General features: G+C 41.7%; 1 protein-coding gene across 2 annotated transcripts in view; it reads left to right on the top strand.

Moving 5' to 3' along the window:
* The window catches only part of SLC25A24 (solute carrier family 25 member 24), a 54,131-nt gene extending 39,656 nt beyond the window's left edge, over positions 1-14,475 (top strand). For both annotated transcript variants that reach the window (XM_040998339.1, XM_040998340.1), the window contains exons 6-10: positions 1,131-1,277; positions 5,243-5,350; positions 6,981-7,148; positions 9,439-9,589; positions 12,455-14,475. In XM_040998339.1, the coding sequence (XP_040854273.1) occupies positions 1,131-1,277; positions 5,243-5,350; positions 6,981-7,148; positions 9,439-9,589; positions 12,455-12,639 (759 nt within the window). In that variant the 3' untranslated portion in view covers positions 12,640-14,475. The remainder of the gene's footprint in view (positions 1-1,130; positions 1,278-5,242; positions 5,351-6,980; positions 7,149-9,438; positions 9,590-12,454) is intronic.
* Positions 14,476-14,911: the final 436 nt, after the last annotated feature.

Genomic DNA, 14,911 nt, shown 5'->3' with positions numbered 1-14,911 from the left:
CACAGAATGTGTCATGTGCCTGCCGACAGGGCTTTAGGATGGACACCAGGGGCTTTAGTCTGTAACTCCTCACAGCTTGTTTTGCTTGTTTAAACAGTAGTCATTGGGCCCACCATGATAGGGTAGCAGCTAAAGTTCTTGCCTTGAGCACACTGGGATCCCATATGGGCACCAATTTTAATCCTGACAGCCCTACTTCCCATCCAGCTTCCTGCTTGTGGCCTAGGAGAGCAGTCAAGGATGGCCCAAAGCCTTGGGACCATGCATGCATGTGGGAGACCCGGAAGAAGCTTCTGGCTCCTGGCCTCAGATTGACTCAGCTGCAGCCATTGTGGCTGCTTGGGGAGTGAACCATCGGATGGAAGATCTTCCGCTTTGTCTCTTCTCTCTGTATATCTGCCTTTCCAATTAAAAAAAAAATAAATCTTAAAAAAAAATGAATAGTAGTCATTTATTTGTTTCTGTGCTACAATAAAGCAATAGCTGATTTCTTTAATTATTTTGCTTATTCAATTGGTTTTAATATATTGGCAGTCCTGAGGACCACTGTGTATAAATGACCACCCCCTCTGTGGTAAAAGCTAATTGTTCCCAATGAGTTGGACACTTAAGATAGGTCATGGAGTTCTTGTCGAGAGAGGCTTGAAGACATGTCACAAGGTGCAGCTCTTTGTTTTTCCTGCCAAGCTGGGTGCACTGTGTGTCTGTGACTGGATCTGGTGTTTGCCAAGTCATTGGCAGCCTCTTAGTGTGGTGCATGTCACACATGGAGTGCCAGATGGGAGTCACAGATCACCTGCAGTATACTTTTAAAGTCAGAGGGACTTTCATAATCTAATACTTAATTCAACTCACATTTCCTGATGAATGTCATTGTTCATATTAGTTTTACTTTAGATGGTGTTCTCTCTGCTTTCCTATGCTGAGGTAGAACTTGTTTTACTGCAGCTTCAGAAACCAGGGTCGACGGTGGTGGCGATTCTGTCTGCTAACATTGTGTTTTTCTAAACCTTCTATGTATTTCCAAATGCATTGTCTTGATGTCATAAACAGTGTTGGAAACAGATTTATGATTAAGTAGATAATAATATGCCACTAATATTTTTATACCATTTTGCTTTTGTCTTCAGGTGCATGGCTCAAAATCAATGAACATATTTGGTGGCTTTCGACAGATGATAAAAGAAGGAGGTATCCGTTCCCTTTGGAGAGGAAATGGTACCAATGTCATTAAAATTGCTCCCGAGACAGCTGTTAAATTCTGGGCCTATGAGCAGGTAATTCTTGCTTGTGGAACTTGTTCACAAAGAAGAGTTAGCAAATGGGTCCACTAAAAGTTACCATTTTGTGCTACATTTCCACATATGTTCCTTGGGGAGATTATATAAACTCCATTACAGATGTGCTGTGTTGTTACCTGTTCGCCATGTAGGGGAGACATTTTATGTACATTACCCAGCTGAATGGGGAGGATAAGTCAATAAGAGCTTACAGAATGGGAAATATTTGGGTACTAAACTCAAAGAGAATGAAAGGAGCCCTAGAGGGAATAACCACAGAGAGGAGGGACTCCAAAGAGAGGGGTAGCCCAAAAGTCACCTGAAAGTGAAGGGTTTCATGAGGTCAGATGTTGCAGGAGAGTTGACACAATAAGAAAAAATATCTTTTATGACTGATTATCTGGTTATGACTGATTATAAGGTAAGTTTAGTCTAAATATTTCAGTGAAGTGGTAAGACTCAGTACTGAGTTGTACTAAAGTGAATGGGAGGCAAGAAAAATTGGGTACCATAGACACCCTTTTCAGGTGATTCCATGAAAGTAAGGAAAAGAAGAGGGTGAGAGTGATGGATGAATAGTAAGCTGGGTGGAGGGGGCTTCTGATTTATTTTAATATTCCCATTGCTAAAGAAAGTTTGTCAACAGAAAGGAGTTAAAAATATAGATCCAGGCATTTGTGGAATGAATGAATGAATGGATAGATCTGTTTGTCTGTGTCCCACTCTCTGTCTCCCTGCCTTTCAAAGAAAATGAAAATAAATAACATTTTTAAGTCAAAAGCATGTAGGTGAGAGATGTTGATTAATGCAGCAGGTGTTTAGAGGAAGTCTACGTGGAGGCTAGAAATGAAGGAGGTTGGAAGGGCCTGTGAGAGAAACAGGTTCTATTAAGAAACTTCTGTAAGGATGACCTTTGCCTGCAGCCAAAATTTCCTTGTGTCTGCTTGGAAAGAAAGGGAGATGCAAGTGGCTGTGGGTAATTTGTGGGGAGGAGCTGAGGCAAAAGGCCCATGCTTTGCTTGTCTAGTGGTCTTCCTTTTGTTAAAGTGCTTTGCCTGAAGGGAACAGAGAAGACCACTGGGTGGGAGCTGAGATAGGCAGAAGGATTCATGGAAAATTTTCTTTGGGAAAATAAATTATGTGGCCTCAGCAACTGGTTAAAGTCTTGGTGACAGTTACCTCCTCCTTAAGATGGGAATGAAGCTTGGTGACTCAGAGTACCCAGCACTCTGCCTCACCCTCAATATGATCAACATCTCAACTCTTCCCTTCCATACTATGTTGGGTATTTGGGAGCTCTAGACACTTAATCCTTTAAATATCTGTGCTTCAGCAGTCACTAAATATATACTGAGGACTTTTGATGGGGGCTCTTGTGGGAACAGGTGTAAAAAATATTTTTGGCTCCTGTCTCTCTACAGGGAGGTTTTTTTTGTTTTGTTTAATCAATGATAGTGATTATGACAATCTGCAGTGCTGGAGAGTTTTGCCCTAGTGACACACCAAGAGTTAGTAGGAATTCTTGTGACATTTGATAAATGTGGCCCTCAGATGTCCTGACCCCTTCTGAGGTGATATGTGCTCTTTGGGGACCTTCACAAAAGAACATAATTCATTTGTCTCATGAGCAAAGAACACACAGGCCTGCTAGAAGAAAGCCAGCCTGTAGTTTGGCCTGGGCTCCAAAGGTCTCGAAGAGCAGCAGGTGGCCAGCCCTGAAGGGGGCCAATGCAGAGCTGAGCCACCACAAGGAAGAAGCCTTGGAGCAGTGACACGTCCATGGCCTTCTCTTTACCCCACAATCTGCTCCACTCTGCTGTCCTGCCTGCTTCTCCATCATGTGTCAGGAGCCCATTGCCTCTCTAGACCTACCTCACCTTTCTGAAAGGAGGAGTCTAGTTTATCTGATTGATTTCTACAGTCTGTGTTTTAGCAGAAATTTTCTCTCCATGTTGTATGAAGATAGTATAATAGTAACAACAACAATGATGATAATAACACCTAAATTTTCGAAGAAATGGTCTCTACCACTAGCCACTAGGGACCTGGAAACTGAAACCATGAAAAGCAATCATCTCACTCTAGTTAGGCTATTATCAAAAAGCAAAAAACACACAAGTGATGAATGTAGAGAAAAGAAAATACTTGAGTACTTTCCATGGGAGCACACTAATGCAAACTAGAATGGTCATTAGAGAAATTCCTTGGAGAACTAAAAACAGATCTATTCTTTAACCCAGTTATCCCACTTCGGATTATATATTTAGAGGAAATAAATAAGAATTTAAAGGAGATATCTGCACTTCCTTGTTTACAGCAGCACTACTCACAGTAACTCATGCGTGGAATTAACTTGGGTATCTATCGATCATGGGTGGATACAGGAAATGTTGTGTATAAACCTGATGGAATATTGTTCAGTGTAAGGATAGCATGAAATCCTGACACTTGCAGTGAAATAGATGCAGCTGACTCACTACATTATATAGAATAAGCCAGACGGGACAAATACCACGTGTTCTCTCTTGGATGTGGAAGTTTAGAAAAATAGTATGTTTGAGTTGAGAATATTGATTGTTAAGGACTGGGAATGGTGTGGGGGAAGAGGGATAGAGAGAAACTAGATAACAGGTTCCAAAGCACAGACAGAATTAGCAAGCTCAGTGTTCCGCAGTGCTGCAGGGCAACTTGGTCCACAGTAATGCATTATCTGCCGTATGTAGAAGAGGAAGAGAGGAGCTGGATGGAAGCAGGCCAATTGCCTGGTTTGGTCAGTTGATTCTGCATGTATGGATTGAAATATTGCACAGTTAAGATTTTGAAAAATCATTTAGGGAAAAAAAACTCATGATGTTCAAAAAGAAAAATAAAAAGAGTAGAGAAACTTAGAAAAAAAACAACAGTAACACATAGTCATTTGCCAGGTGCCTAGCACTGTGCTAACAGTGTCATGTGCATGATTTTATTTAATCCTTGGAATTGCCACGTGGGATTGGTGCTGTTCTCACAATCAAGGACACTGTGACTTGTTCATGAACTTGCTCAGGGCCATGTGGCTCTGGAATTGTGGCCCATATTTGTCAGGCTCTGGAGTTTGTGGTACCAGCATCCTGCCCAGTTGATATTTTGCTTGCATTTAGATCATATTTCCACCTTTGGTTGGGCTGCTTTAGTACTAATGGTCCCAGGAGGTGCTGGGGTTGATGGTTCAGCATAACTATATGTGTGATCTACAACAACTATTTTTCTAAGTTGTTTTGTTGACACTTTTTTGTTGTTTGCTGGATTTATTTGTGGTAGTAAGAACACATGCATCTACAGAAGCTATGGGAGAGGTGTCTGAAAAGCTTTATTAGCCTCTTTTTTCTGTGCAGTAGGAAAACTCTGATTCTTTCCTAATCTAATGTGTAGAACATGAGTGTTTTTGGAAGGTAAGCCTGGAAACCTCTGTCCAGTAAACTGAGTGTGTTGGCCTTCACACCTTGCTTTTCTGCTATCATTAATTTAACGTAGTTTGAGACACATCACCACGTTGTCAGTGGACTGATTTCTAGAATCTGATTTTCAGTTTGGAATTGTCTTAAGTAGCATGCGGTTGTGTAACAAATATACAACAGACTCATGGCTTAAACAACGAAATTAATGTATTTTTCACAGTGCCAGAGACTGGGAAGTCTGAGGTCGAAGTCCTGGCCCTTTGTTTCCTAGTGAGTCCTCTCTTCCTGGCTTACAGAAAGCTGCCTTCTCAACGTGCATACACATAGACGTTTCTCCATGCGGGTATAAGGGTGTGAGAGAGTAAACACAGTGATGTCTTCTTTGAGGGGGTCACTCATCCTACCCAGAGGACCCCATTCTTGTGACCTCTTCTGATGCAGTTACCTCGTCTTGTGGTGAATTGGGGAGGCTACACTTCCATCCATAGCAGGTGCTAATGTGCATGTAATAACTTACTCCTGCAGTACAAGAAGTTGCTTACTGAGGAAGGACAGAAAATTGGAACATTTGAGAGATTTGTTTCTGGTTCCATGGCTGGAGCGACTGCACAGACTTTCATTTACCCCATGGAGGTGAGTACCCTCATGAGGCCTGCCAGCCTCATTGTGTCTGTATAACAGCTTATGCCGAAATGAACAGTTGTGAGCAGTAAGCATTTGTTTACTTACAGCTTAGAGGGGAATCTGGGAGCAGCTTCACTGGCTGCTTCTGGCTCAAGGCTCTCCACAGCTTGCAATCAAGGTGTTGCCCAGGACTGCAGTCTGCTCACTTCTCTCTCATCTTGGCTGTGCTTCCACGCTTAATGAGGAGAGTGAAGCAGGCCTCACTGGCTACTTACTGGACATATCAACTCCTTGCCAAATGGGCCTTTTGATGAGCTTCCTGCATATCTTCTCAGCATGGAGCCAGCTTTCTCTACAGATAGTGATGAGAGAGCAAGACCGGTACAAGTGGAAACTGTAGCCATTTGTCACTTCTGCTGTATCTCTCTGGTCCTGCAGTCCAGCCTTGCAGAATGTGGGACTGAATGCAAGGCTTCAGGATTGGGGTGCCACTTGAAAGGCTTTCTAGGTGAGAATTTTCTAGGCTGTGAATTCCATAAGGGATCCTCAGGATTTGGTGAGAATGCTGATGATCCTAACTGGACCTCCTTTGATGAGCACATGAGTTGACCTAAGTTGGCAGCCATGTTGGAGGGGGCAGGGCTGTTGCATACAGTCCTTGAGATAAGAATGACTTTTAGGTATTTCACAGGTAGGGGTAGGTCTTTGACACAGTGACCACATTGCACTGCTTGGATTTGGGTTCCAACTCTGCTTCTGGTCCAGCTTCCTGCTACTGTGCTCCCTGGAAGGCAGCACTGATGACTCGAGTCCTTGGTTTGCTGCCACCAGTGTGGGAGACTTGGTTGGGTTCCAGGCTCCAGTCTTTGATCTGGCTCAGCCTTGGCTGTTGTGGATGTTTGGGGAGTAAGCCAGCAGATGAAAGATCTCATTCTCTGTTTCTATTTCTCTGCCTTCCAAATAAATGAAAATACTGCTTCTGGAGGAGGGTAAAAGCAAAACCTAAGAAAAGCAGACTGTGCAGCTTAGGCCTCGTGTTTTATGCCTGCCAAAATTAAAATACATACTGCTTGACTTTTACAAAAAAGTTTGCCAACTCCTGCTTTAGAGTAAAAGTAACTTAGATGTTGATATCTCTCTTGAAAAATAAGAGTTTTTAATAACCTAAAAGACCGAAGCTAGCTATGCTCTTAATTTCAGCTGTTGTGTGAGATGCATGTTAACATAGCTTTCTTTGCAAGCTTCACGCCCTCCCTAATAAAAACATCCTAACTCACTTATCTTTCTCTTACATCCTACATCTCAATAGCACCACCTTCTCACTCCCTTCTGCCCCCTCCTATGTCAAGCAAGAAACACGAGTGTTTCTATTACCATCCTACCTGTGGATCATCAGTTTGTTTTGTTCCACTCTTGCTGCCCCCAATCAGGTCCTCTTTGCAGTGAATAAGTCTTCCTGGCTCCTGTTCATTCCCCAGTAGAGCTAATAAATATGGGAGAATGTACCAACCAGCTAGACAGTTGTTTACTAATAGTGTACCAGTGTACAATGTGTGTGCTTTCCCTGTAATGTGGCTTCTTCTGAATTCCATGACTATACAATAAATGATAATATTTTGTCATGTTCTTTTGTTTCCAGGTTTTGAAAACCAGGCTGGCTGTAGGCAAAACTGGGCAGTACTCTGGAATATATGACTGTGCCAAGAAGATTTTGAAGCATGAAGGTTTTGGAGCTTTTTACAAAGGTTATATTCCCAATTTATTAGGCATCATACCTTATGCAGGCATAGATCTTGCTGTATATGAGGTGAGTGTGCAGCAATGTCTTGATTTTGAAATGTGTTTAATTAGGTTTTTTGGTTAGACTTTCTTTAGAAAGAGGCAGATATATTCCAGAAAACAGTATGTGATTTCTGTGCTCAAGAATATCTTCTTTGATCTTTTTCTTCAAGCACCTTAAATATCAGACGTGATTGGCATTGAATCCCTTTTGTGTTAGATTTCCTTCTGATCTATTTTGGATAATGAAGAGAGTAGCTCAGATTCAGGTGTAGCTGTTTAGCTTACAAGATAGTGCTAGGAATCTTTGAGGAGGGAGAGAAAACACGCAAAAAGGTCACATTTTCTTGGATTTGTTGACATTTGTCACTGTGAGCCAAGGAAGTGGCAGATGTGGGCCCCTCCGATTCTCTCCTTGTACTGAGCTCACAGTGTGAAGCTAGAGTCAACCGTGTCCTCACAGTCACTCAGTAACTGCTGGATCTGCCAAGCATTGATGGAGTGCATTCTGAAGAGAAATCCCTGAGTTAGGTACTGAATCTAGAGGCTGAAATAAGGAGTTGGTGTTTGCCTTGAAGAAACTGAGGATCTGCTGGGGGAAATGGAAAAGCCAGTGGCTAGAGCCGGTGTGGCCAGCTGTGCTGTGGCAGGTGTCAGCCAGGGTATATGTCAGGAGGGGCCAACCCGCAGGAGTGGGGTTAGGGGTTGAAAGCCTCTGTAGAAGAATTTACTATTTGTTAAAAAAAAGAAAACCCTTATTGAGATACAGCTCATATACCATTATATATGATCTGCTTCCAGCATACAGTTCCCTGGCTTTTGATATATTGACATTATTCATGTTTTAAAAATTATGGTAAAATATAACATTTCCCATTTCAATCACTCTAAAGTGTACAGTTGAGTGGCATTAATGTTTACAATATGATGTAACTTCCACCACAAAATGTTTCTGCAACATTTTTATCAGCCTAAAACAGAAGCTTTTTAACCATTAAGTAGTAACTGCCTATTCCTCCTCCTTTCCCCAGTCTCTGACAGCCCCTAAACTACTTCCTGCCTGTATGAACTTGTGTATTCTAGATGCTTCCTAAATAGAGCCATACAAGATCTGTCTTTCTGTGCCTTGCTGAATTGTTTGGTAATGACATGTCTGACTTCCTTCTCATCCTTCTTTCTGTACATCATGTAGCTATTAGCTATGTCATTCCTCCTGCAATTAAACACATTGAAGTTATAGAAATTGATGAAAACTTATTTATAATTTCAATCATATATAAAAACTCCCTCCTTGATATCTCTGCTCTCCCCTTTCCTGTGTTATTGAAGACACAAATCACTGCTTTCTTTATTGTATTTCTGTTGATAGCAATACATAATTATTTTTCAGTTTAGTTTTTAAATTCTATTCGAGATTTCAAAGTATATATGCGTTACAGCACAGTGCTATAGCAGTTTACAATTCCCTGAAGTTTTACAATGGTGGTTACCTTCTCACAGAGCTCTGTGCTGCTGGTGTCCTTTTATTTCAACCGGAAGGACTCCCTTTAGTGTTTCCAGTGGCAATGAGCCCTCTCCGCGTTTGTTTCCCAGAGAAAGTGGATTGCTCACTCATTTTTGAAAGACAGTTTTACTGATGCAGTATTCCCGGTCGGCAGTTTATCTCAGCTCTTTGAATACAGCCTGCAGAACTTTTTCAAGGATCCTCTCATCTTGTAAAATTAGAGCATGCAAAAATTATATGCTTTATATAACTTTTACATAGTTGCATCATTTTTTACTTAGCATAGTTTGTTTAAGAAGGTTATTAACATATGTTCAGACATATATGTGTATTTATATAAAATGTCATTTCTGCCAATGTTTGCCTTCTAATGCGATACGTGGACCTAGGATAACAGGGAGGAGCCTGGCCTATGGATCAGCACCTCTGATTCTTGTTAGAAAACTCTGCTGAGACTCATTACCTTGATTTCTGAAATGAGGGGATTAGATCTGTGTCTGAGTTTCTGTAAGGCACAAATGAAATCACAATGTGCAAATAGTAAACTGAGGGGCGGGTGGTGGCAGTACAAGATTTTGATAGTTCCATTGTAACAAAGGTTCTTCTGATGCTGTGACATTGGTATACTGTTGACCTTGTTGACCTTCATGCTTGGAAGCCGGCAAAATCCCCTGTGAGTTCCCTGCAGCCCTGATGGCTTCCACACCTCTCAGGAGCAAGGATACTTGCTCACCTTGAGTGAATGTTCACCTTGAGTGAAAGGAGTTGTCCGGTTTGCTGTTCATTGTCTTTATTTTTTCTGTTTCTCTGGCAGCTCTTGAAGTCTCACTGGCTAGATAATTTTGCCAAAGACTCTGTGAACCCTGGAGTCATGGTGCTGCTGGGGTGTGGGGCCTTATCCAGTACGTGTGGTCAGCTGGCCAGCTACCCCCTGGCCTTGGTGAGAACTCGCATGCAGGCGCAAGGTGAGTTTTTGATCAAGAACTGATCCTGATTGAAGCTCAATGTCAGTGATGTGCTTTACAGCTCTCTAGATTCATCAGGGCAGCAAAGCGTCACTTACGACAATATTTCTCCATCTGTTTTATTGCCCCACTTTGTGTTGGTGTTCCTACCTCTCTTAGGATCATTTACAGAAATTTCTTTCCCAATCTCTCCCTCCTCATGAGAAGGCAATACCACAGCTGCCCAGCAGATGCATTGTGTACAGGTATAGATTTTTGATGCAGATTACAGCGTTTCTTCTAATATGCTGACTGTATGTTTTAAGGGGCTAAGCTTGGCCTGGAATGAATTTGGCTTCAGAACATTTCCCCCAAATAGCTGGGTTTTCATTTTCTTATCTCTGAATTGGGAATGAAAATTGTGCGGGGTGGTGAGACTTAGCAGCAGCACATACATCTGGCATGTGTTAAATGCTTGCTAAGTTAAATTGTTTATTGGCACTATTACTTGGGGCCATTCAGCTACTGAACTCTGGTTTCTCCTCAAGATGACACTGTCCCTTTAGGCTTGATCACACTGTCTCCTCCTGGTTCTTTATCTTCTGCCAGATTATTGATTATTCGTTACTTACTGTTGGTTGACTTGGAGTGTGTCACCCAGTTCCCCAAGTCTGCATTCTCTGTTTGCTTTTCCTTCTTGCTCTGCCCCTGGTGAGTCTCATGTACTGCATTTCTTTAAATAGGACTCGCTGGGTGTCTCCAGCTCAGTCTCTAACCCTTCTTCTAACGACTCCTCTCTCAAGGAAGTTGTCAATCATTTGCTGACTCACACTTCCTGAGCCATTGTTAGATAGGCATTGCCAGGTGCCTGGCTTAGAACACTCAGCCACTCAAATGTGGTTTCTGTCATTATAGAGAAGAAAAACATAGACTATCTCTCTGGGTAGTGGAGCACAGAGCAAGCCGCTGTGGCCTATCGGGAGCTGGAGAATGTCCCCATTAGAAAAAAAAGTTGTGTATTTGAAAGATAGAGTTACAGAGAGAGAAGGAAACAGAATGAGAGAAAGAGAGAGGAAGGAAGGAGGGAAGGAGGGAAGGGAGGAAGGGAGGAAGGAAGGAAGGAAGGAAGGGAAGGAAGGGAGGGAGGGAAAGAAAAAGAAAAGAAAAAAGAAAAGGAAAGAAAGACAATCTTCCATCCTTAAAGGGCTGCAATGGCTGGAGTTGGGTCAGGCCATAACTGGGAGCTTCCTCCTGGTCTTTATGCTGCTTTCTCAGGTGCCCAGGCAGGGAGTTGGAAGGGAAGTAGAGCAGCCAGGACAGGGACTTTTGCCTATCCAGCCTGGAGAATGCAGGCATTTATGTTGATCCTGGATAGACAGATGGCATAGGAAACAAGAGGGCTTTTTGATCTAAGAGAAATCGCATGTGAAGGCACTGAGGCAGGAGCCAAGGTAACGTATTCGAGGGGCTGAGACAACTGTGCCTCAGAGAGCCTTCCTTGTGCAGAGAAACTCCATGTTTCTTGCGTGTTGTTTCTCTTAACTGGTGTGGCTGTCGTATGGGACTAATGCTCTTATTAGCCCCATTTCACAGATAAGTAATTGGAGCAAAGAGAGCTTCAGGAACTTCCACAAAGTCGTGCTTTTGGTCAGTTGTGGAGCTAGAATTAAAACTCACCTGCTGATGAGTTCTCCAATCTGCCAGCTCCAATCTATATCTTTGTGTGGCTCTTGAGTTTGCCATTTTAAAAGTCAAGGGCCGGGCCCGGCGCAGTGGCTCAGTGGTTAAGGTCCTCACCTTGCACGCCCGGGATCCCATATGGGCGCCGGTTCTAATCCCGGCAGCCCCACTTCCCTTCCAGCTCCCTGCCTGTGGCCCAGGAAAGCAGTCGAGGACGGCCCAAAGCTTTGGGACCCTGCACCCGCGTGGGAGACCCGAAAGAGGCTCCTGGCTTCGGATCGGCATAGCATCGGCAGTTGCGCTCACTTGGGGAGTGAATCATCAGACGGAAGCTCTTCCTCTCTGTCTCTCCTCTCTGAATATCCGCCTTTCCAATAAAAAAAAATAATTAAAAAAAATAAATCTTAAAAAAAAAAAGTCAAGGGCCAGTCATATGGCATCTGTTCAGACATCTAACTCTTAGGTATTTTCAGAGTGAATTCCAAAAAGGCCAGGAGGGAATTTCAAAGTCTGCAATTGCTTTATTGCTTTGTCTCCATTTCTCCATTCCTAGCTTGCTCAGTTCCACACTCATGCTGCCATCGGAGTAATAGCCACGTCCTGTCAGCAACATGTACCTGCTGCTGCCCTTGTCTATGTTGTGCCAGTAAAAGGGACACCCCTCGATACCTACCCTCACTCTCTCTTTTTGCCTGCTAATGTTGTTTAAAAGGCGCGGGTCCTAGTTCTTCTAACTCCCTCAGGCTTTCCTGTCCTGCACTTCCTCTTCTATCTTTAGCATGTAGCTCAGGAGGAGGAGGGGGCGATGGCAGTGCAGTGTGATAGGAAGTGAATGGATGCTGGAGGCAGACCACTTTCTGTCTTAGTGCTATGGGACACATTTCTCCATCATTCCAAGTCTCCGATTCCTCATTTGTAAAATGAGTGTAATGTGGCCTTGCGCAATTGGTGTGGAAGTAATGAACCCAAGATCTAGCAAGCTTTAACTTGTCAGCAAACAGCTGCTGCTACTACCCATGTTATTAGAGTTAGTGCTCTCACTATTGGATGCTATACAAAGAGAATCGCATAAAGGGGCATTTTCTTAACAGTCTTGGAATAAATGTTAACCTTTCATTTTATTGTAGAACATTATTCTGAACCCTGTTTATGGTACTATTAGCAAAACCTGCCTAAATGAGGCTGTTTTTGCATCTCTCTCTTTAGCTATGGTGGAAGGAGCCCCGCAGCTGAACATGGTTGGCCTCTTTAGAAGAATCATTTCTAAAGAGGGCCTCCCCGGACTTTATCGAGGAATTACCCCGAACTTCATGAAGGTGCTTCCTGCTGTAGGCATCAGCTACGTGGTGTATGAGAATATGAAACAAACCTTAGGGGTAACTCAGAAATGACAGGTTTGAAGTTTTGACTTTAGCATGATTAATGAAATTTCCAGCCATTTCTGGGGAGACTTTTTCTCCTAAACTCGTAACAAGTGTGTGGCAAAACAGAAACAACTCTTCCTCCTTCACAAAAGGAAAATACACGTCGCTGATCAGTTTAGGCATTTGAGCTTACTTTTCTATACACAGAAATGTTAAGGATCATAGTTTTAGGAAGCCACAGAACCACACCAGTAATACTCTTTGGCAAGTCTCTGCCCTTGAACCCTAAATCTCAAAATGTATTTGCTTGAATTAAATTGGTTTTGTGTGATAGAACTATTAATCAGTAATCTTTAGTTTGGTCGATTTAAGTCTGTGCCAGTTCTTTTATACTTGTATGTCTTTTTCTTTAAAACAAAATGATTATAAAACCTTGAGACATAAATTATTTTATATATTTGGGATATTTTTCTAGATGTCTTAACATTCTGTGTAAAACCAAGAAAACACAATCATTGCACTTAAAATACACCTCCCAACAATCAGAGTAAAGTTTATGCCTTTCCCTTTCTTTAAGCAGAATAAGAATGAACATACATAGCAGAACTTGTAACAAGTGATGAAGTAATATTTATTTTGGTGGGCACTTTTTCATTTTGCTTTCATTGTTATTTGGTTCCTTCTATTATACACTGATTGTCAATACCAGGCAGCTTATTTAAGAGATTCTGTCTGTTGTTGTGTTGAAAAGTGGCTATGAAAAAAAAAATCAAGATTCAAACCCAAACTCAAGCGCTTTGGCCTTAGAAGAGTATCTGTCTTCTCCTTGGCCTTTGTGTCCTGCTTTTTTAATCAGAGTCTGTCTCAGAAAGGCTTTCCTGGGACCACTGTCAGTGATGCGAAACCCCTGTTTGTTAATTACGTGAAATGGATTGATAGTGAGTTTTCTCTCCACTGCAGACTTTTTTGGAAACTGCCATTCTCAGTCTGGGAGCACAAAGCTAAGACAATAGTATTAATTCATGCTATTGTTAGATTAATGAGGCTAAGGAGAATATCTTATAGTCGTGTGTATTAATCTTATATATATATGCCCACTTTAAATAAAAGACCCAAGTTTCAACATACACATTTATGTAATATCTTGTCTCAAATTTTGGGAATATGGTATGATTTGGAAACTTTAGCTTACAGTATTGGTGGCATTTACTTTACCACAACAGTTTTTGGTCGCAAGCATCTTTTCTGATTTGTACAATTAGAGCTTTAGTTGAAGCTGTTATCCACTTCCTAAGCTCGTTTGAGTTCAATTTTCTAATAATTTTTATAAGTGGCCAGCATGTAAATGAAAATCTTATGATGTAGTAAGCACTTATTTTATTTAAACCTACCTCTTATTTTTTTAACCAAAGGGAAAAGATGGACTGTGATTGTGAAATGTAAGATATAATTTCATCTATTTGAATTGTGTCCAATAAATGGTTCAGTATTTTTATAATACACACATATATATGTATGCGTGGGACTCTTTCTAGAGTTATTTGTACTTTTGAATAAGATATAAAATAACTGTTGAGGTACATGATTAACTCTCTTTACTCATGAAATTATGGAAATGAACAGTTTTGCTAACATTTTTGGAATTCCAGACTGTAGAAACATGAATATATTCATTTTTTTCATTATGATTTTAAATTGTTCTCTGAATTTTTAAGGTATGAATGTGATTTGTCTATGCATTTTGTAACTTTTGAAAAAAAAAGATCTTCCATGTTTTGGAGCAAAGCCCAGGATGTAATAGACTTTGTTTCTGATGTTACTGCATACTGTCTTTTCATTTATATTAAAAATGTTTGTTTAGAAAATGACTTGTTTCCTAATTTTAAAAAATGTAGAGATAAAGCAAACACCGACTGTCATACAGCTTGCGTCACTGGTGGAGATTTGAAGCTTTGCGTATGTGACTGCACAGTGTCTCGCCGTTTTTGACCTTTTTCTGTTGTTTTTCTGTATCGTGCATCTTGGCGTCCATCGTGTGAAACCCACTCTCACCCATCAGGGTCAGCCCCAGGGCATCTCAGTACCAGGAGACGCCCAAGCCACAGTGCTGATGGGGCAGGGTGGGTGTGGACTCTCGGACAGTCTTGAAATTGTGGCATTTACCAGTAAGTAGTGGAAGAGATCATAGGGTAAATAACAAGATTTGACTTAAAAATGAAATCAAGGCTGACACTGTAGGGGAAGCCTGCCTTCCCGCTGTACCAGGAGTCACGCACCATCACACACACACACCTTTTGT

This window comes from Ochotona curzoniae, unplaced genomic scaffold, assembly GCF_017591425.1.
Source record: "Ochotona curzoniae isolate NIBS_2020 unplaced genomic scaffold, NIBS_Ocur_1.0 scaffold_1037, whole genome shotgun sequence".
Lineage (NCBI taxonomy): Eukaryota > Metazoa > Chordata > Mammalia > Lagomorpha > Ochotonidae > Ochotona > Ochotona curzoniae.
The sequence above is the reverse complement of the archived record's forward strand: the minus strand, read 5'-3'. Positions and strand labels throughout refer to the sequence as shown.